The 23,807-nt window shown below is 41.3% G+C and overlaps 1 protein-coding gene across 1 annotated transcript in view; it reads left to right on the forward strand.

The window, feature by feature from the left end:
- Positions 1-7,158: 7,158 nt before the first annotated feature.
- The window catches only part of LOC129820838 (NGFI-A-binding protein 1-like), a 43,983-nt gene continuing 27,334 nt past the window's right edge, over positions 7,159-23,807 (forward strand). The window contains exons 1-3 of the mRNA XM_055877858.1: positions 7,159-7,319; positions 16,750-17,588; positions 17,821-17,954. Of these exons, the coding sequence (XP_055733833.1) occupies positions 7,295-7,319; positions 16,750-17,588; positions 17,821-17,954 (998 nt within the window). The 5' untranslated portion in view covers positions 7,159-7,294. The remainder of the gene's footprint in view (positions 7,320-16,749; positions 17,589-17,820; positions 17,955-23,807) is intronic.

Raw genomic sequence — 23,807 nt, forward strand, 5'->3', positions numbered from 1 at the left:
CCCCCCACCCCCACTGAAAAACCAGTGCCGCGAAATTCAAAAAAAAATTTTTTTTTAAATATTTAACTTTCACACATTAAAGTCCAATACAGCTAATGAAAGACACAGATCTTGTGAATCCAGCCAAAATGTCCGATTTTTAAAATGTTTTACAGGGAAGACACAATATGTAAAGATGTACATCTATTACCTAAAAACACATTAGCATAATCCACCATCTTTTATTTGTCCACCAACACCAGTAGCTATCACCAATTCGGCTAAACTAAGATATTTATAGCCCCTAACCAAGAAAAAAACTCATCAGATGACAGTCTGATAACATATTTATGGTATGGGATAGGTTTTGTTAGAAAAAAGTGCATATTTCAGGTAGATGGCATAGGTTACAATTGCACCCACCGTCACAAATGGACTAGAAAAACTACATTGAGCAACGTGTTTACCTACTTACTAATCATCAAACATTTCGTAAAAATACACAGCATACACTAATCGAAAGACACAGATCCTGTGAATACAGACAATATTTCAGATTTTCTAAGTGTCTTACAGCGAAAACACAATAAATCGTTATATTAGCATAGCACATAGCACATAGCAGCCCAGCATTGATTCTAGCCAAAGTGAGCGATAAAAGTCAACATCGCCAAAATATATGAATTTTTTCACTAACCTTCTCAGAATTCTTCAGATGACACTCCTGTAACATCATATTACACAATCCATATAGAGTTTGATCGAAAATGTTTATATTTAGCCACCAAAATCATGGTTAGACAATGTGAAATGTAGCCCAGCTGGTGAGAAAATGTCCGTGCGCCATATTAGACAGTGATCTACTCTTATACATAAATACTCATAAACGTGACTAAAAAATATAGGGTGGACAGGGATTGATAGACAATTTAATTCTTAATACAATCGCGGAATTACATTTTTTAAATTATCCTTACTTTTCAATACAGTTTGCGCCAAGCGAAGCTACGTCAAAAAACATGGCGTCCTAAGCCACTAACATTTTTCGACAGAAACACGATTTATCATAATAAAAATGTCCTACTTTGAGCTGTTCTTCCATCAGTATCTTGGGCAAAGGATCCTTTCTTGGGTCCAATCGTCTTTTGGTGGAAAGCTGTCCTCTTGCCATGTGGAAATGCCAACTGCGTTCGGGATGAACTGGAAGCGTGCCCAGCAATTCACAGCGTTTCAGAAATAAATGTCCCAAAATCGCACTAAACGGATATAAATTGCTATAAAACGCTTTAAATTAACTACCTTATGATGTTTTTAACTCCCATAACGAGTAGAAACATGACCAGAGTAATATTACTCCCTCCACTAATGCTTGGAACAAGTGCGGGTCGATGTCCTCCAGGCGCATTACGCAGCAAGAAAAGACTTGCTAGCTACAGGTTTTTTTAATTTATAGTGCCTGTGAACGCGCAATCGACCCCATTCAAATCGTCATCACGTGAAGGCATCCAGGGGAAGACGTAAGCAGTGTCCGTATACTCATAGCAATAACAGTGCCCTTTTAACTGACTCCAGATCAGGGGCCAAAATTTCTGAAATCTGACTCCATGTCAGGGAAATTGCTGTAGAATGGGCTCTGTTCCACTTAGAGACAAAATTTCAACTCCTATAGAAACTATAGACTGTTTTCTATCCAATAATAATAATAATATGCATATTGTACGATCAAGGATTTTGTGGGAAGCCGTTTCAAAAATTACACAATTAGCATAAATAGTCACAACAGCGCCCCCATCCTCAACAGGTTAATATACATGAAACCAAGGCGTTTACAGTTACAGAAGTCAACAAATGATAGCGTCTGGGCAATAGTAGTGGAACTGGGGGCTACAGGGCCTGGGTTAACCTCTACATCACCAGAGGAACAGAGGGGGAGTAAGATAAGAGTACGGCTAAAGGCTATAAGAACTGGTCGTCTAGTGCATTGGGAACAGAGAATAAAAGGAGCAGATTTCTGGACGTGGTAGAATAGATTAAGGGCGTAATGGACAGACAAGGGTATGGTAGGATGTGAGTACAGTGAAGGTAAACCTAGGCATTGTGTGACAATGAGAGAGGTTTCGTCTTTGGAGGCACCAGTTAAGCCAGGTGAGGTCTCTGCATGTCTGTGGGGTGGGACAAAAGAGTTATCTAAGGCATGTTGAGCGGGACTGGCGGCTCTACAGTGAAATAAAACAATAAGAACTAGCCAAGACAGCAGTAGACAAGGCATATTGATATTATAGAGAGGCATAAAGCAATCACAGGTGTTGATCGGGAGAGCTGAGACAACAACGGGTAAATGGCGATGAATGGGCAGAGCAGTATATTAGGTACCGTGTTATTAAAACAGTCCAGGGGACATCAGCTGTGTAGCCGAGTGATCATAGGGTCAAAGGAGCAGCAATAGGTGAGTCAGGGGGGCGTTCGGTAGTCACAACTACGCTAGGTGAGCAGGGGACACAGCGTTCAGAAAGCTAGCGGGCCAGGGGTAGCAGATGGTTCTTCGGCGATATCGTAACAGAATAGCCTGTTGAGACCACATCGGGCGATCACGTTGGCAGTCCAGTCGTGATGGATCGGTGGGGCTCCGTGTCGACAATAAAGGGTCCAGGCCAATTTGCAAAAGAGGTATTGTAGCCCTAGAATTAGCTGGTAAATTGGCCTAGCTCGAGGCTAGCTCAAGGCTAACCGGTGCTTGCTTTGGAACAGAGGCGTTAGCCAACAGTAGCCACTCGTTTGTAGCTAGCTAGCTGCGATGATCCGGTGTAATGATCCAGAGCGGCAGGAATCCGGTGATGTGGTAGAGAGAAGCAGTCCAATATGCTCTGGGTTGATATCGCGCTGTGCAGACTGGCAGATATTGTCCGAGCTAAAGGTGAAGCCGTGGCTAACAAAGACTAGCAACTAGTTAGCTGGCTAGCTTTCGATGGAGGTTCCAGTTATAAGGAATAAAAATAGCAGATCCGTACCACATTGGGTGAGGCGTGTTGCAGCAAAGTATATATAGTTCGTAGATAGAAAGTGAGAGTTAAGATATATACAAAAAAAACTGCTATTTACACGTATAAGACACGGAATAAAATAAAGACAACACTCGTCCGACTGCTACGCTATCTTTGTTAATATTTCCCCAAATCACAATGTTAATCATTGTGCGTATGTGTTAGTTATTCAAGGTACTATTTTGTTTGGGTTTCAACGCTATGTTTTTGATACGTGTTGTTTGGTCTTCATCCCCGTGCCTTTACATGGCCGCCGTAATTTGGGGTATAATTTAAAAAACGACTAGACATTCCTGCGCCTGTTTCCCAAATCTCTTCATACCAGCGTGACAAATACGCTGATGATTGATGGTTTTCATAACATTTGGGGTGTTTTATTTAACTTTTGTACATCTGTGGTGTTCCTGGTGGTGTTCCTGGTCAAAAATGACCCGTCATTACAAATGAATGGGTGAGACTACAATTAGTGTATTAAATTGAGTTCAGGCACATGCCCATTCATCAGATGGACACACTTCCTCTCCCAGACCCCCACATGCATGTGTGTTTGAGCACACACACACACACACACACACACACACACACACACACACACACACACACACACACACACACACACACACACACACACACACACACAGACACACACACACACACACACACACACACACACACACACACACACACACACACACACACACACACACACACACACACACACACACACACACACATGCACCTCACTCCCCTTATTGGCTTCCATGGCAACCCCCATGGGAACCTTTCCCCAATAGAATCCCCACGGGAACCACACCTGTTGGCATTCTCACAAACAATCACAACATTGTTTCAATAATATATAGAACTTTTCTCGCAGCTCTGGTATATAAAGCATTTTTGAGGCCTTGCTCACAATTCATTCTGTGGCAGCACAATGACCAAACGATATACTGTATGTGAGGCTCTTGATCATATCTTTGATCTTGACACTGGTGAGGAGGAGCGAGTCCTTGTTAAACGTTGACACAAAGTAGTATGTGATAAATAGCACAATATGTTTCATCTGAGTATTTGTTAGAGTCAAAATAATCCATACATTATGCTTTTTTTACTCAAAAACGAGTTGTATGAACTCTGGTCAATGAGGCCTACAGGCCATAAATAGCAAATAAAAGTTCAAAACCTGTATTGTTCACAAGAACTTTAAGATGATAAAAATATCGAACACAACATTAGGTGATAATATATGTATTATTATGGATTTATAATCAGCTATAATGGGGCGGTCATTTTGGACCGGGAACACAGAAATAATTAACAGGAAGCAAACACAACAGGAGGGTTAACAACCACAAGGGCTAGAGCACAAAAACTACACATACCTCGGCCTAAACATCAACGCCACAGCTAACTTCCACAAACCTGTGAAAGAGATGAGAGACAAGGCAAGAAGGGCCTTCTATGCCACCAAAAGGAACATCAAATTTGACATACCAATTAGGATCTGGTTAAAAATACTTGAATCAGTTATAGAACCCATTGCCCTTTATCGTTGTGAGGTTTGGGGTCCGCTCATCAACCGAGAATTCACAAAATGGGACAAACCCCAAATTGAGACTCTGCATGCAGAATTCTGCAAAAATATCCTCTGTGTGCAACGTAAAACAGCAAATAATTCACGCAGAGCAGAATTAGGCCGATACCTGCTAATTATCAAAGTCCAGAAAAGAGACGTTAAATTCTACAACCACCTAAAAGGAAGCGATTCCCAAACCTTCCATAACAAAGCCATCACCTAAAGAGAGATGAACCTGGAGAAGAGCCCCCTAAGCAAGCTGGTCCTGGGGCTCTGTTCACAAACCCAACAGACCGCACAGAGCTCCATGACAGCAACACGATTAGACCCAACAAAATCATGAGAAAACAAAAAGATAATTACTTGACACATTGGAAAGAATTAACAAAAAACAGAGCAAACTAGAATGCTTTTTGTTCCTAAACAGAGAGTACACAGTGAATACCTGACCACTGTTACTGACCCAAACGTAAGGAAAGCTTTGACTACAGACTCTTGCTCGTGAGAAAGGCTGCCGTAGGCAGACCTGGCTCTCAAGAGAAGACAAGCTATGTGCACACTGCCCACAAAATGAGATGGAAACTGAGCTGCACTTCCTAACCTCCTGCCTAATGTGTGACCATATTAGAGACACATATTTCCCTCAGATTACACAGACCCACAAAGAATTCGGAAACAAACCCAATAATGATAAAATCCCATATCTACTGGGTGAAATACCACAGTGTGAAATCACAGCAGCAAGATTTGTGATCTGTTGCCACTAGAAAAGGGCAACCAGTGAATAACAAACACCATTGTAAATACAACCCATATTTATGTTTATTTATTTTCCCTTTTGTACTTCAACTATTTGCACATAATTACCACACTGTAATATAGACATAATAAGACAATTGAAATGTCTTTATTCTTTTCGAACTTCCGTGAGTGCAATGTTTACGGTTAATTTGTATTGTTTATTTAACTTTTGTTTATTATCTACTTCACTTGCTTTGGCAATGTTAACATACGTTTCCCATGCCAATAAAGCCCTTATATTGAAATTGAATTGAGAGGTAGGGAGAGGAAGAGAAGGAAAAGAAGAAGATATATGAAAGGTAAAGAGAGAGGATGAGGGAGAGCCCATCTCTGGTGTCTGCTAGTGAAGTAGTGTGTGTGTGTGTGTGTGTGTGTGTGTGTGTGTGTGTGTGTGTGTGTGTGTGTGTGTGTGTGTGTGTGTGTGTGTGTGTGTGTGTGTGTGTGTGTGTGTGTGTGGACGCGTTGAACTATGCTTGTGAGGACCACAAGAATAGTAGGAGAACAAAAATTTGACCAAATGGGGTTATTTTGTTAGTCCCCACAAGGTCAAATGCTATTTCTAGGGGGTTTAGCGTTAGGGTTAGAATTACGTTAAGGGTCAGGAGCTAGGGTTAGGGTTAGGAGCTAGGGTTAGGAGCTAGAGTTAGGGTTAGGGTTAAGGTTATGTTTTTGGGTTAAGGTAAGGGTTAGAGTAGGGGTTAGGGTTAGAGAAAATATCATTTTGAATGGGAGTGAATTGTGTGTCCCCAGAAGGTTAGTTGTACAAGACTGTGTGTGTGTGTGTGGAGATACTGCTTGCCTGCTAGCTGAATCACTCAGTGTGGGAGTGTAAATATCCTGTAGTGCCTGCTGCATGTGGGACCTCATCCTGTCCTCTTCCGCTCTGTCACTCCATCTCCTGTAGTTCATCTCTCTTCCTCCTCTCAGTCTGCCAGCACCAGTCCCTTTCCCCTGCCCTTTCTCTCCCTTTCCCTCCACCTCTCTCCCTTTATCTCTCTCCACCTATCTCTGAATCTCTCCCTCCACCTCTCTCTTGATCTCTCTCGTCCTCTTTCTCTCTCCCTCTCTCCACCTCTCCCTGTATCTCTCTGTCTCTCTTCCTCCACCTCTCTCCCTCGTCTCCCTTCTGTTGACCTATATTACTCCTCTCAGCACCAGTCCCTCTACACTTGATATTTTTCTCTCTCTTTCCCTCAGTCTTGTCTCTCTCTCTTTTTCTCTTTCTCCTTTCTCCTCTCTCCTTCCATCTTTCTCAGATATCTCTCGTTTTATCATTGGACACTGTCTATTATCAGACTGGTTCAGAGTTCAGTGTAAGGTAAATGTCCCCTGTCTTTTTTTTCACAGCATCTTGATAGCACTTCATGTAACCAAGCACAGGAGTTGTTATTACTGTCCTATTACCGTGGGACTGAAACAAATAAGTGAAAAGAAGGTGGCAATGGAACACACTTGAATCGCAACAAAAAAAGAGTGGAGCGGTTGTCCCAAAGACAGTAAAATAGGCTACATAATGCTTGGGGAACCCCTGCTTATTTGGTTGACAGTGTTAATTGACATTTGGGCGTAAGACCTATTTTCAGTATGCTACAATTGGCTTTTCAAAAATGAAGTCAAACCTCTGCCTCCCTTTGGCCGCGGTCGCTGCCTGGTGTGATAGGATGCTTGCTATTCCACACAGCGGCTCCCACGCCCCCCAGACACACACGTGGGGATCTGCGTCACGCTGTCGCGTGGGAGTGAGAGATGTAGCAAGGGAGGAGCAGCCCAACAGTAGAGGAGTTGGGTGGAACGAATAGTTAGCAGGTCCTGTATACTAAACCTCTATTTCACGTACTCATCATTTGTTTTCTCGCTGTGAGAGAACGGAGAAGTGAAGAACGGAACGAGAGGTTGGATGAGCGGCGCGAAGAGTTCTGCAGGTAGGCTATAGAGAGCTCACAGTGGATGTTTTCTTTCCTTTTCTAGCAGGGCGCAAACTTGAGACGCATCCATAGACGATCTTGGTTGGACTTTAATAGGGTAAATAATGTTGTAGACATGAAATGTCATTACCAATATCATAAAGAAGAGACTGGGAGTGATACAACTATTTGTTGATAAGCCTACCTATTGTTGATGAAGTGCACGTCCATCCTACTGTAAGCGTCATTCATTCTGTTGGCACATAAACTAATTGATACGTTTTGTATGACTTTTGTATGCGGAGAGTAGAGTTGTGAACTGCTGTGCATTTGAGCAACAATGACAAGTAGAAGCGGGACGGGGTTTTTAGGCTAGTCTATGAGTGGGAAACTCAAACCCATTATTCCCGGGCGCAGGGACACAGCGGGTGGGCGTCTACACTACCCCAATGTGCTGTCACTACTCAAAACATTTGAAGAATATGAAGAAACCTGTTGCGCTTAATCTGAGTACAGTTAATTAAAGTGATTTTGTTGTCATTACTAAAACCGAAAAAGTTTGGCAGGAATGGACAACTCCAGTCCATGGGGCAGTAGTGATATCACAGCCCCCCCCCCCCCCCCCCCCCCCCACACACACACACACAGCTGAAGAGTCTATTGATGCACCTGTGCGTCAATCTAATTAACATTTTAAAAAATCCCCATCAAAATCCGCCAGTTTAAACTAGAGATCCGGGTTTTTTTGTTGCATGGGCTGCATCTCAATCCACCACATCCGCCTTGTCGGCCTTCAGCATCTGCAGTGGAAAGTGGCAGAGCTACAGCACTGTTTGACAGACTAGGAGACATCCAGAAAACCGGTCTTATCAGGAAAACATCTGGAGTGTCTGAACCATTTGGGTTACAAACTAATATGACCCCACTATGTACTGTAAACATTTTGATTCGGGTGGTTAGTAAACTATACTTGAAAATACAATTATTTTGACTTTTACATTTTTTGTTGTCATCTTTACTTGAATATAATAAAGTCTTTACTGTATGTCACTTTGTAAAACCAACCTGAAATTGAAAAAAAATAATTCAACATAAGATAAATGTATAATTTAAACAAGTATTTGTGTGTAAAAAGAATTACAAGGAAAATTGTGTTTAACTTACTAAATTTTCATAAAATTTCCTTTCAACTGAACTTTACCATACTTTTACACAATGCTGTATGCATGTTTGAAGAACGAAAAGCACATTTCTATATTAATATCAAACTATTTGCTATGCTAGGACATGCAATGGATCATGATGAATGGATATCAAAACTTGTCAGGCAAATTGACGTTCAATGATGAGACCACCATTAGACCACCATTAGCCAGATCATGTCGCGACTCTTGATAGGGTCAAATGCATTAATTAAGCTACAGTGCTTGCAGCTTTACCTCCAGTTAGTGCTGGTGGAATGAGCACTGCGCTCAACAATTCCTGCTAAAGTGGATAAAAAAAGTCAAGAGATGAAATGCATAAATCCTTGTTTAACACTAAAACACGATCATTGAAAGTAACTAATCAGAAAGATTAGCTAGATCTAATGTACAATAACAGTTCTGGATTTGATCAAATTTGGATCTTAGACATCGTTTTTATGCTGGACTTAATACACGAGTGTTTGTGAAAGACTTAAAGTTAAGTATGTAAAAATACATCATGTTGGAAATACTGAAAAAGCTGATGCAAATAGTTGCCTACATTTTTTAAAAGTGGAACTAGCACAATAATTATTTACAGTGTGTAAAGGGAAGAATCTCACAAACATGGGTTTAGTCTGAAGGTAACCTAGTACAGGTTTAACAAATTAATGGAAGTATGGAGGAAGATTTTTGCCCCCCCCAAAAAAGTTTTTAAAAATATGTGTCCAAAAAAAGTACATATTTCCTGAGCTTTAAAATTTTTTTATCTCCTAGATACAGGACAGACACGTCAAACCCGTTATTCCTTACGATGAGGTTTTTAAGGACAGACACACAGGACAGACACGATGAGGTTTCTAAGGACAGACACACAGGACAGACACGATGAGGTTTTTGACTGTCTGTTGTTCATTTCTATGGGCTATAGTAGTAATGCCCACGACCCACATGCAATATTTTATCAAACAATTATTTCATATTTTTTCAGATACCAACAGGGGTCCTGAAATTCCAATATCAAATAACTAAACATTCCGTGGTATGACCCCAAACCCCCCCGCCCAATTTTGAGAAAGTTTACTGTAAAAGTTTACGTTTACTGTAAAACTTAAATCATAGCCCAGGCGTTTATTTGCTTAAATCACTGAACACAACAGGCGTTAATTAGAGACAGGCGTCGATATTCTTAATGCATACAGCTTTTGCTAATTTGCAAAGTTAATTGTTTAATTCCATCATTCACTTCCAGAATTTTTATCAATTTCTTAATTTCCTGCAATAATGTGTTCACACAATGTCATGTTTCTTTTGTCTTCGTATGCCTCTATTAAAAATAATTTTCCTTGACAGAATAATTAATTATTCTCTTTTTTGACTGTGCATTTTCGTCAGTTCTTACTTACGCCACTAGAAGGTGATCAGATAATTTCTAGGGGTATGTACTCCCGAAATGGTTGATTGCTTTTGTGCTTGCCGGTTACCTAGCGGTTCTCAGCTGTTACCAGCCAATGGCTAACAGTTTCTTACTGCCAATAGAGGATGATTGCCATCATTTGTTCAAATCAAACGATAAACCTCATAAACAATTCATGGTAATCTTGGAAACAATTAATTTAGACCGGGTGTTTATTTGCTGAAGTGTATGCCGGTGCCTGGCTATGAAAAGTGTCAGGCGGCTATTTGAGACTCAGTGTTTAATTGAAGTTTTACAGTATTTTTTAAAACCTTTGTTTAACTAGGAAAGTCAGTTAAGAACAAATTCTTATTTACAATGACGGCCTAGGAAGTTGTACGGTACGAGGTTAACTGTTCAGGGGCAGAACGACAGATTTTTACCTTGGCAGCTCAGGGATTCAATCTAGCAACCTTGCGGTTACTGGCCCAACGCTCTAACCACTAGACTACCTGCCGCTCCAGCACAGGGTATGCGCACAGCTGTCTCTGTAGTGTCCTGGGTAAGGGTGTGTGTAGGTAGACTAGGTGTGTGTGTCGCTCTAGTGTGCTGGGTTAGGCTGTGTGTAGGTAAGCGAGGTGTAAAGCTTGCTCCACCGTGTCTGACTTTGGACGGGGGGAAAAGGAAGCCCATGCAGCACCTGTCTGTCTGGATCAGGGTGACTCACAGACAGGGAGAGAAGGGCAAGGAGGGAGAGGAAGGGGAGATGGAGGGGTGAGAAGGAGAGAGAGGCGAGAAGGCGAGAGAGGCAGGGGTGAGAAGGAGAGAGAGGCAGGGGTGAGAAGGAGAGAGAGGCAGGGGTGAGAAGGAGAGAGAGGCAGGGGTGAGAAGGAGAGAGAGGCAGGGGCGAGAAGGAGAGATGGAAAGGAGAGAAGGAGGGGAGAGAGGGAGGTGGGGGAGAGGAGTGTGAGGGGAGAGGGAGAGGATATGTGGGATAGTAAGTGACTGAGAGAAAGAAGATAACAGAGAGACACTGACATTACCACCATGCTAGCTGCACTCATCCTCCTCTAGCCTTCTCGCCCTGTCCAATTGTAATAGATCTTTAATTGAGATGTCAACTGACTCCATTTAGGAGTACTGGGCCTCAGCCACAGTGTAGTGGGACTCAGCCACAGAGCAGTGGGCAGAGCAGTGGGACTCAGCCACAGAGCAGTTCGTCACGACTATAGTAGGGATGTTTGAAGCTCAATGCTACATTCAAATCTCCCTACCATGATATCATTCAGATATCCCTACCATGATATCAGTCAAATCTCCCTACCATGATATCATTCAAATCTCCCTACCATGATATCAGTCAAATCTCCCTACCATGATATCATTCAAATCTCCCTACCATGATATCATTCAAATCTCCCTACCATGATATCATTCAAATATCCCTACCATGATATCATTCAAATATCCCTACCATGATATCATTCAAATCTCCCTACCATGATATCATTCAAATTTCCCTACCATGATATCATTCAAATCGTCCTACCATGATATCATTCAAATCGTCCTACCATGATATCATTCAAATATCCCTACCATGATATCATTCAAATCTCCCTACCATGATATCATTCAAATCTCACTACCATGATATCATTCAAATCTCCCAACCATGATATCATTCAAATCTCCCAACCATGATATCATTCAAATCTCCCTACCATGATATCATTCAGATATCCCTACCATGATATCATTCAGATATCCCTACCATGATATCATTCAAATCTCCCAACCATGATATCATTCAAATCTCCCAACCATGATATCATTCAAATCTCCCAACCATGATATCATTCAAATATCCCTACCATGATATCAGTCAAATCTCACTACCATGATATCAGTCAAATCTCACTACCATGATATCAGTCAAATCTCCCTACCATGATATCATTCAAATCGTCCTACCATGATATCATTCAAATATCCCTACCATGATATCATTCAAATCTCCCTACCATGATATCATTCAAATCTCACTACCATGATATCATTCAAATCTCCCAACAATGATATCATTCAAATCTCCCAACCATGATATCATTCAAATATCCCTACCATGATATCATTCAAATATCCCTACCATGATATCATTCAAATCTCCCTACCATGATATCATTCAAATCTCCCAACCATGATATCATTCAAATCTCCCAACCATGATATCATTCAAATCTCCCAACCATGATATCATTCAAATCTCCCAACCATGATATCATTCAAATATCCCTACCATGATATCAGTCAAATCTCACTACCATGATATCAGTCAAATCTCACTACCATGATATCAGTCAAATCTCCCTACCATGATATCATTCAAATCTCCCTACCATGATATCATTCAAATCTCCCTACCATGATATCATTCAAATCTCCAAATTAATTACTTAAAAATCATACAATGTGATTTTCTGGACTTTTTTTAGATTCCGTCTCTCACAGTTGAAGTGTACCTACGATAAAAATTACAGACCTCTACATGCTTTGTAAGTAGGAAAACCTTCACAAGGCTCTTTGCTGTTGTTCTGGGATTGATTTGCACTTTTCGCACCAAAGTACGTTCATCTCTAGGAGACAGAACGAGTCTCCTTCCTGAGCGGTATGACTACTGCGTGGTCCCGTGGTGTTTATACTTGTGTACTATTGTTTGTACAGATGAACGTGGTACCTTCAGGCATTTAGAAATTGTTCCCAAGGATGAACCAGACTTGTGGAGCTCTACAATTGTTTTTCTTCTGAGGTCTTGGCTGGTTTCTTTTGATTCTCCCATGATGTCAAGCAAAGGGGCACTGAGTTTGAAGGTAGGCCTTGAAACACATCCACAGGTACACCTCCAATTGACTGAAATTATATCAATTAGCCTATCAGAAGCTTCTAAAGCCATCACATCATTTTCTGGACTTTTCCAAGCTGTTTAAAGGCACAGTCAATTAGTGTATGTAAACTTCTGACCCACTGGAATTGTGATATAGTGAATTATAAGTGAAATAATCTGTCTGTAAACAATTGTTGGAAAAATGACTTGTGTCATGCACAAAGTAGATGTCCTAACCGACCTGCCAAAACTATAGTTTGTTAGCAAGAAATTTGTGGAGTGGTTGAAAATGTAGTTTTAATGACTCCAACCTAAGTGTATGTAAACTTCCGACTTCAACTGTAGGTAGCCAGCTAGCTAGCTAAAGTTAGCTAATGTTAGGTTGCTTGTCCAAAGTCCAGCAGCTTGCCTCTCTAGCTAACAACAGTCAGCTGAAAGCTAGCTAGATGTATTTGTTTTGATTAGGAAAGATGCCTGTATCTTAGTGACTATCTCAGTTGCCAGAGAGGACGGAAACCACTCAGGGATTTCACAATGAAGCCAATGGTGTGTAATGGCTGTAATGGGAGAAAACTGAGGATGGATCAACAACATTGTAGTTACTCCACAATACTAACCTAATTGGTGGCCAATCCAACACAACACATCACTGAGTACCACTCACCATATTTTCAAGCATGGTGGTGGCTGAATTATGTTATGGGTATGCTTGTCATTGGCAAAAACTAGGGAGTTTTTTGGGGATACATCTAAACAGAATAGCGCTAAGCACAGGCAAAATCCTAGAGGAAAACCTGGTTCTGTCTGCTTTCCAACAGACACTGGGAGACAAATTCACCTTTCAGCAGGACAATAACCTTAAACACAAGGCCAAAAATACACTGGAGTTGCTTTCCAAGACAACATTGAATGTTCCTGAGTGGCCTAGTTACAATTTTGACTTAAATCAGCTTGAAAATCTATGGCTAGACTTGAAATTGGCTGTCTAGCAATGATCAACAACCAACTTGACAGAGCTTGAAGAATTGAAAAAAAGTTCAACTTCTTATGGCTGCAGGGGCAGTATTGAGTAGCTTGGACGAAAAGGTGCCCAGAGGTGCCCAGAGTAAACTGCCTGCTCCTCAGTCCCAGTTGCTAGTATATGCATATTAATATTAGTATTGGACAGAAAACACTCTGACATTTCTAAAAGTGTTTGAATGATGTCTGTGAGTATAACAGAACTCATATGGCAGGCAAAAACCTGAGAAAAAAATTCAAGCAGGAAGTGGGAAATCTGAGGTTTGTAGGTTTTCAACTCATCGCCTATCGAATACACAGTGGGATATGGGTCAGTTTGCACTTCCTACGTCTTCCACTAGATGTCAACAGTCTGTAGAACCTTGTCTGATGCTTCTACTGGGAAGTGGGGCCGAAGGAGACATAACTGAGTAAGGTCTGCCATGAGCTGACCATGCTCTGACCATGCGCGTTCACATGAGAGGGAGCTCTGTTCTATCGCACTTCTGAAGGCAATGGAATTATCTGTTTGGAACATTATTGAAGATTTATGTTAAAAACATCCTAAAGATTGATTCAATACATCGTTTGACATGTTTCTACTGACTGTTACGGAACTTTTTGACTTTCTGCTTTTAGTGAATGCGCTTCGTGACTTTGGATTTGTTTACCAAACACGCTAACAAAAGTAGCTATTTGGACATAAATGATGGACATTACCGAACAAAACAAAAATTTCTTGTGGAAGTGGGAGTCCTGGGAGTGCATTCCGACGAAGATCAGCAAAGGTAAATGAAGATTTATAATGCTATTTAGGACTTTTGTTGACTCTACATTTTGGCGGGTAACTGTATGGCTTCCTTTTGTGGCTGAACGCTGTTCTCAGATTATTGAATATTGTGCTTTTGCCGTAAAGCTTTTTTGAAATCTGACACAGCGGTTGCATTAAGAACAAGTTTATCTTTAATTCTATGTAAAACATGTATCTTTCATCAAAGTTTATGATGACTATTTCTGTTATTTGATGTGGCTCTCTGCAATTTCTCCGGATGTTTTGGAGGCATTTCTGAACATGGCGCCAATGTAAACTGATGTTTTTGGATATAAATATGAACTTTATCGAACAAAACATATATGTATTGTGTAAGATGAAGTCCTATGAGTGTCATCTGATGAAGATCATCAGAGGTTAGTGAGTAATTTTATCTCTATTTCTGCTTTGGCTGGAAAAATGGCTGTGTTTTTCTGTGATTTTGCGGTGACCTAACATAATCGTTTGTGGTGCTTTCGCTGTAAAGCCTTTTTGAAATCGGACACTGTGGTGGGATTAACAAGAAGTGTATCTTTAAAATGGTGTAAAATACTTGTATGCTTGAGGAATTTTAATTATGAGATTTCTGTTGTTTGAATTTGGCGCCCTGCACTTTCACTGGCTGTTGTCATATCGATCCCGTTAACGGGATTGCAGCCATAAGAAGTAGTGCAAATATTGTACAATCCAGGTATGCAAAGCTCTTAGAGACTTACCCATAAAGACTCACAGCTGTAATCACTGCTAACGGTGATTTTAACATGTATTGACTCAGGGGTGTGAATACTTATGAAAATTTTATATTTCTCCATTTCATTTCCAATACATTTGCAAAACCTTCTAAAAGCACGTTTTCACTTTGTGATGATCCATTTTGAATTCAGGCTGTGTTATGTGGAATAAAATGTGGAATAAGTCAAGGGGTATGAATACTGGGATTGAGTTGATTTATAATTGCACATTGGGATTGGCTGAAGTTTGTGTGTGTGTGTGTGTGTGTGTGTGTGTGTGTGTGTGTGTGTGTGTGTGTGTGTGTGTGTGTGTGTGTGTGTGTGTGTGTGTGTGTGTGTGTGTGTGTGTGTGTGTGTGTGTGTGTGTGTGTGAAATTCTCAGTGCAAAACCCACTCTTTGTGCGCAGATGCAGTGCAATGTAATGTAAATGGGCCATTGTGATAGACAGCAACCTGCCTTGTTGCTCCATTTCACTCCCTACTCCCTGTCACTCTTCTCACTGGCCATGTTGGGTAGCTCGCTAGAAACTGTACTGGGGACAGGGAGTGGGGGAAGAATTCACACATACACACACACACACAATGGTTGACTCCATGCTGAGAGAGACTACTAGAATCTGAAGTAAAATGTTTACTCTTTGCTGATGATCTGGTGCTTCTGTCCCCAACCAAGGAGGGCCCACAGTAGCAATTAGATCATCTGCACAGATTCTGTCAGACCTGGGCCCTGACAGTAAATTTCAGTAAGACAAAAATAATGGTGTTCCAAAAAAGGTCCAGTTGCCAGGACCACAAATACAAATTCCAACTAGACACCGTTGCCCTAGAGCACGCAAAAAAAAAACGATACATACCTCGGCCTTAACATCAGTGCCACAGGTAACTTCCACAAAGCTGTGAGAGGTAGAGAGAGAGAGAGGAAAATGTTTTAAAGAGCATAAACCTTCCAATAGTGAACAGGATAACATTATCTTGATCTACAATGCCTAAAGGATGTAAAGAGAGAGCGAGCGAGCAGCTACGCGTGCTGAAGAGTATGTATGGTGTGTAGCTCTCCCTGATCTCCAGCAGTGTGGCAGGCTGCGATGGGTTCAGAGCTGCCTCTCTGTGACTGCATGCTCCACTGCTTCACCTTCTCTATTCCTCTCATCTACAGTACATATTAGAAGTGTATACATCTGGTATATTTTTGCTGTGTTTTTTATATTCATAGATTATTTATGATTTATTTATTGTTCAGGTCTTTCACGGCTGAACTCTACTTTGTATTTCTGGAGTTTGAATATGAACAATTTATTTTTATATATGCATTTGGCTGGTTTTAGTATTTCATAGTGGTTTTCACAGTGTTAAGACTGTTAAAGTATATGGCATTACTGTGTGTGTGTGTTCTGTCAGGGATGTTGGCAGTATTGAAACTAAGTTGTCAGTGTGTTCTGTCAGGGATGTTGGCGGTGTTACCCAGGACCCTTGGGGAGCTCCAGCTCTACAGGATCCTCCAGAGGGCCAACCTGCTGTCTTACTACGGGGCCTTCATCCAGCAGGGTGGCGACGACGTGCAGCAGCTGTGTGAGGCGGCCGAGGAGGAGTTCCTAGAGATCATGGCCCTGGTGGGCATGGCTAGCAAGCCCCTCCATGTTAGGAGGCTCCAGAAGGTTCTTCGAGATTGGGTCACCAACCCGGCCCTGTTCAACCAGCCCCTGGCCTCTCTCCCTGTCTGCAGCATCCCCGTCTACAAGCTGGAAGCTAACGGTAATTCTAACGCTAGCGCCCACGTCACGGTTCCCACACTGCTGGTGGAGGAATGTGTGGGGGAGCCCATGAGGGGTGCGGCGGCGTCAGGGGTGGGGGGCGAGGGACGAGGATGTTCGGCCTCTGGGTCTCCAGTGCAGAGTGGCAGCGAACCTCGTTTCTGGGGCTCCTTGTCCTCTAATGGTGGCGGGGGAGCGGAGAGCGAGCAAAGCCTGTCCCCTGCAGAGTTGACCCTGGGTCTGGGTTCTCCCTCGCCATCGCCCCCCCGCGGCGAGGAGGTACTAGATGCCGCAGCGTTGAGGTCGCTGGCAGAGTGCGTGGAGCGGCTGGCCCAGGCGCTGCCCCGGAGCGACCCGTCCGAGGTGAAGGAGGGGCTCCGGGGCAACAAGAAGCTGTCCAAGGTGATCTGCCACATCCTGGACATGGAGGAGGAGGACCCGAGGAGGGCAGAAGAGATACGCAAGTACAGCGCCATCTATGGACGCTTTGACTCCAAGAGGAAGGACGGCAAGCACTTCACGCTTCACGAGGTAGATGGGGAAAGAGGGTGTGTGTGCATGTGTATGTGTGTGTCTGTTTGTCTGTGTGTGGCATCAGTGTGCAAAAAAAGTATAACATTTTCAAATATTTGGGAACTTGATTGTTGTTATTCAACTTTCAAGAAATTGAGAAATCGTTATAACAATGACCCTCCAACTCCTCTCCTCCCCCTCTCTTCCCCTCCCCTCCTCTCCTCTCCTCCTCCCCCTTCTCTGTGTCTAGCTGACAGTGAATGAGGCAGCAGCTCAGTTGTGTATGAAGGAGGTGTCCCTGCTGACCAGGAGAGAGGAGTTGTTTGGTCTGGCTAGACAGGTCTCTCGGGAGGTCACCTACAAGTACACCTACAGGACTAGCAAGTGAGAACACACACACACACACACACACACACACACACTGAAAGCAGTGTGATTTCGTAAGCAGTCCAAGCATCAGGAGGATGAACGGAAATACTTTCATGTGTATAAAGGGTGTAATCCTCCTAATGGGTCATAAAAAGAAAACATATATATATATACAGTTGAAGTCAGAAGTTTACATACACTTAGGTTAGAGTCATTCTTGTTAACAAACTATAGTTTTGGCAAGTCGGTTAGGACATCTACTTTGTGCATGACACAAGTAATTTTTCATTTATTTTTTTTAAAGACAGATTATTTATGTATCACAATTCCAGTGGGTCAGAAGTTTACATACATTATGTTGACTGTGCCTTTTAAACAGCTTAGAAAATTCCAGAAAAGTATGTGATGGCTTTAGAAGCTTCTGATAGGCTAATTGACATCATTTGAGTCAATTGGAGGTGGACCTGTGGATGTATTTCAAGGCCTACCTTCAAACTCAGTGCCTCTTTGCTTGACATCATCTTAAAATCAAAAGAAATCAGCCAAGACCTCAGAAAAAAATAGTAGACCTCCACAATTCTGGTTCATCCTTGGGAGCAATTTCCAAATGCATGAAGGTATCACGTTCATCTGTATAAACAATAGTACACAAGTATAAACACCACGGGACCATGCAGTAGTCATACCGCTCAGGAAGGAGACGCGTTCTGTCTCCTAGAGATGAACGTACTTTGGTGCGAAAAGTGCAAATCAATCCCAGAACAACAGCAAAGGACCTTGTGAAGATGCTGGAGGAAACAGGTACACAAGTATCTATATCCACAGTAAAACAAGTCCTATATCGACATAACCTGAAAGGCCGCTCAGCAAGGAAGAAGCCACTGCTCCAAAACCGCCATAAAGCCAGACTACGGTTTGCATCTGCACATGGGGACTAAGTTTGTACTTTTTGGAGAAATGTCCTCTGGTCTGATGAAACAAAAATAGTGCTGTATGGCCATAATGACCATCGTTATATTTGGAGGAAAAAGGGGGAGGTTTTCAAGCCGAAGAACACCATCCCAACCGTGAAGCACGGTGGTGGCAGCATCATGTTGTGGGGGTGCTTTTCTGCAGGAGGTATTGGTGCACTTCACAAAATAGAGGCCTCATGAGGGAGGAAATGATGTGGATATATTGCAACATAAGCAACATCTCAAAACATCAGTCAGGAAGTTAAAGCTTGGTCGCAAATGGGTCTTCCAAATGGACAATAACCCCAAGCATACTTCCAAAGTTGCGGAGGACAACAAAGTCTAGGTATTGTATTGGAGTGTCCAGCACAAAGCCCTGACCTCAATCCTATAGAAAATGTGTGGGCAGAACTGAAAAAGCGTGTACGAGCAAGGAGGCCTACAAACCTGACTCAGTTACACCAGCTCTGTCAGGAGGAATGGTCCAAAACTCACCCAACTTATTGTGGGAAGCTTGTGGAAGGCTACCCCAAACGTTTGACCCAAGTTAAACAATTTAAAGGCAATGCTACCAAATACTAATTGAGTGTATGTAAACTTGTGACCCACTGGTAATGTGATGAAAGAAATAAAAGCTGAAATAAATCATTCTCTCTACTATTATTCTGACATTTCATATTCTTAAAAGAAAGTGGTGATCCTAACTGACCTAAAATAGGGAATTTGTACTAGGATTAAATGTCAGGAATTGTGAAAAACTGAGTTTAAATATATTTGGCTAAGGTGTATGTAAACTTCCGACTTCAACTGTAATATATATATATATATATATATAAGAGAGGATTAGAAATTATGCGAGTAATGTTATTTGATACTCTAGTTCTATATTCTAATTTCATAGCTGATCAATCCCTGATCAAATAGTTTTATTTGACAGCATTGCCTTCTCATGACTGGCCCATGAGAATAAAGTTGAAGTAGAAAATATCACATGAGTTATTGAGTATAAAGTCTCATGCTCCATCTTGGAAGTTGCCAGCTTGCTTGTGCCAGCCACTCCCCCTTTACTCCTTCTTGATGACAGAGGTTTTAATCAGACATGCAGGTGCTTCCTGGCTGGCAACCACAACGACGGAAAATTCCACCCAGCGCCTTGTCTTTCTCACTTCTTCTCGTCATGACGTTGTTGCATGTTGATTCATAAATAATTATTTTTATGGGACGGACGTTGTCCCCACGTCCACCCTCCTTTTGGCTTAGTTGATGTAACCTGAATGTTTCAAGTATTAAAAATGAATCACTGTTTTCGATTTCGGTTTAGATTTTATATTAAATAACATGAAATGCACTATATAATTAAATGCACTATGCATTATGTGGGTTAAATGCTGTGACAAAACAGAATAAAACAATTAATAGAAGTCCCATGATTGTAGTGACTGTCCATTAGTGCTTATCACTTATTAACCATCATTTATTCAAATCAAATTTTATTTGTCACATGCGCCGAATACAACAGGTGTACACCTTACTGTGAAGCCCTTAACCAACAATGCAGTTTTTAGAAAAATAAGAATTAATACATATATAATAATAAAATGAAGTAACACAATAAAATAACGAGGCCAAATACAGGGCTATTCACATTACTTTAATAAAGTATTTCAGTTGTTGTTTATATTACATTAGTTTTATTTAATGACTTTATTATTTCATTCTACGTCATCTCATGTCTATAGAGCTGCTGTCTACGCTGTCTGACAAAATCCCTATTATGTAGTTCTTCAAAGTAAATGCGTCATACTATTATGACTGCTGAATACCAACTGTCAATCACTTAGATTGTGTATTTTCAGTTAGAGATACCTCGCAGAGCAACTGCTCTCTATCCCTCTCGATTGCACATTATTCTCCTCTCTCTCTCCGTCTTCCCCACACTAACTTAATGTAGCAGGTGTAAAAGAAACACAGACTGGACAAGTAGGCGCGCAATGGATTATGGTCATTATTAGGGATGCACAATATATCGGTGAACATATCGGAATCGGCCGATATTAGCTAAAAATGCCAACATCGGTATTGGCCCGATGTCTAGTTTAACGCCGATGTTAAAAACCGATGTCAAAGCTGTCGTGCATACCTATATAACGTAGGTACATGACGTAATGACGACACGTAAAATGTTGCGCTACACGTGTAACACAGCATTCCTAACCTAGCCCACAATGTCTGCTGTGTGGATCAAGCAGTCAACAAGTCGAGCAGTCATTTGAAAGAGTAAGAACATTTCAACGAGACAACTCAAAGGTGAAATCCATTAAAGCCAAGATAATGGAATTCATTGCCCTTGACAATCAACTGTTCTCTGTCGTGGGTGATGTTGGCTTTCGCCGACTGGTCGAGCACCGGTTAACACTACCAAGTGCGCTATTTTTCAGATGTTGCCCTACCAGAGTTACACAGTAATATCGTCACTGCTATTAGCTTCACGACATACATACTATGGAACACCGTTTGGGTCTTTGCCTGTCAAAAAAAGAGTAGCACTGTCAAAGCTGTACAAAAAGTCTGCAAACAAGCAAACACTGGCCACGAACGATGTGTTTACAATACCGCGTTGGTAATAAAGCATCATTTGCTTGACCGCAACTTCTGAGGTAGCTAGCTTTAGCTTGGTACCTAGCTAGCACCAATACAACCAGCCTGAAAACAATGACCAGTAGAAACTGCAGTCATTTTCATTATTCTTAGCAATGATTTAGGAATCCTTGTGAGTAAGTATTAGCTAGGTTGCGACTTGTTGTTCGCCAATTGAAATTGAACTTCATGTCATGAAAGTAAATAGCCAGTCAACTACTTAACCCTGTTGCCCAAAGCTAAGGTCATCTGGCTAGTGAGGCTCAACTGGACTGGGTTATGCCATACTTTTATTTTGAAGGCTAACCGCAAAGTCCACTATTGTGACTAATCCTTATTGTGGCTAACTTCACATAGATGGGTCCGACCACCATTAATCAAATGAGAACTGTCTCATAAATTAGGGTTATTTTAGATGATGACACCTAGCTAGATAGTTAGCTAGCTAACTATAGCTACTGAAACAGATTATGTTGTTATGCTATATTTTAGGGAAAGAACATTGTTTGCATCCATGAGTTAGCTAGCTTTTTTTTTATGACCAGCACTGTAGGTGCGCAAGACAACTTTACCTGCATCATAGCATATGTATTGATGAATCGTTGTGACATATGAAATACGAGTGATAGTGTAACAACTACGTAAAAACTGTACAAACGCGTTAACCTGTCTAGGATCAGCGTGGCGCTAGCGGCACACCCCCCCCCCCCCCACTGAAAAACCAGTGCCGCGAAATTCAAAAAAAATATTTTTTTAAAATATTTAACTTTCACACATTAAAGTCCAATACAGCTAATGAAAGACACAGATCTTGTGAATCCAGTCAACATTTCCGATTTTTAAAATGTTTTACAGGGAAGACACAATATGTAAAGATGTACATCTATTACCTAAAAACACATTAGCATAATCCACCATCTTTTATTTGTCCACCAACACCAGTAGCCATCACCAATTCGGCTAAACTAAGATATTTATAGCCCCTAACCAACAAAAAAACTCATTAGATGACAGTCTGATAACATATTTATGGTATGGGATAGGTTTTGTTAGAAAAAAGTGCATATTTCAGGTAGATGGCATAGTTTACAATTGCACCCACCGTCACAAATGGACTAGAATAATTACAATGAGCAACGTGTTTACCTAACTACTAATCATCAAACATTTCGTAAAAATACACAGCATACACGAATCGAAAGACACAGATCCTGTGAATACAGACAATATTTCAGATTTTCTAAGTGTCTTACAGCGAAAACACAATAAATCGTTATATTAGCTTAGCACATAGCAATTAGCAGCCCAGCATTGATTCTAGCCAAAGTGAACGATAAAAGTCAACATCGCCAAAAGATATTAATTTTTTCACTAACCTTCTCAGAATTCTTCCGATGACACTCCTGTAACATCACATTACAACATGCATATACAGTTTGATCGAAAATGTTTATATTTAGCCACCAAAATCATGGTTAGACAATGTGAAATGTAGACAAGCTGGTAAAGAAAACGTCCTTGCGCCACTTAGACAGTGATCTACTCTTATACATAAATACTCATAAACGTGACTAAAAAATATAGGGTGGACAGGGATTGATAGACAATTTAATTCTTAATACAATTGCGTTATTACATTTTTTAATTTATCCTTACTTTTCAATACAGTTTGCGCCAAGCGAAGCTACGTCAAAAAACATGGCGTCCTAAGCCACTAAAATGTTTCGACAGAAACACGATTTATCATAATAAAAATGTCCTACCTTGAGCTGTTCTTCCATCAGTATCTTGGGCAAAGGATCCTTTCTTGGGAGAAATCGTCTTTTGGTGGAAAGCTGTCCTCTTGCCATGTGGAAATGTCAACTGCGTTCGGGATGAACTGAAAAGCGTGCCCAACTTTTCACATCGTTGCAAAAATAAATGTCCCAAAATCGCACTAAACGGATATAAATTGCTATAAAACGCTTTAAATTAACTACCTTATGATGTTTTTAACTCCTATAACGAGTGAAAAGATGACCGGAGAAATATAACAGGCTAAACTAACGCTTGGAACAGGTGCGCGCCGGTGTCCTCTAGGCTCATGACGCAGCTCCAAAAGAATGACTAGCTTCAGGGTTTTTTCATTTGTAGGGCCTGTGAACGCGCAATCGACCCCATTGGAATCGTCATCACGTAAAGGCATCCAGGGGAAGACGTAAGAAGTGTCCGTATAGTCATAGCAATGACAGTGCCCTTTTAACTGACTTCAGAAGAGTGGCCAACATTTCTCAAATCT

Source organism: Salvelinus fontinalis, chromosome 23 (genome assembly GCF_029448725.1).
Source record: "Salvelinus fontinalis isolate EN_2023a chromosome 23, ASM2944872v1, whole genome shotgun sequence".
NCBI classification, from domain to species: domain Eukaryota; kingdom Metazoa; phylum Chordata; class Actinopteri; order Salmoniformes; family Salmonidae; genus Salvelinus; species Salvelinus fontinalis.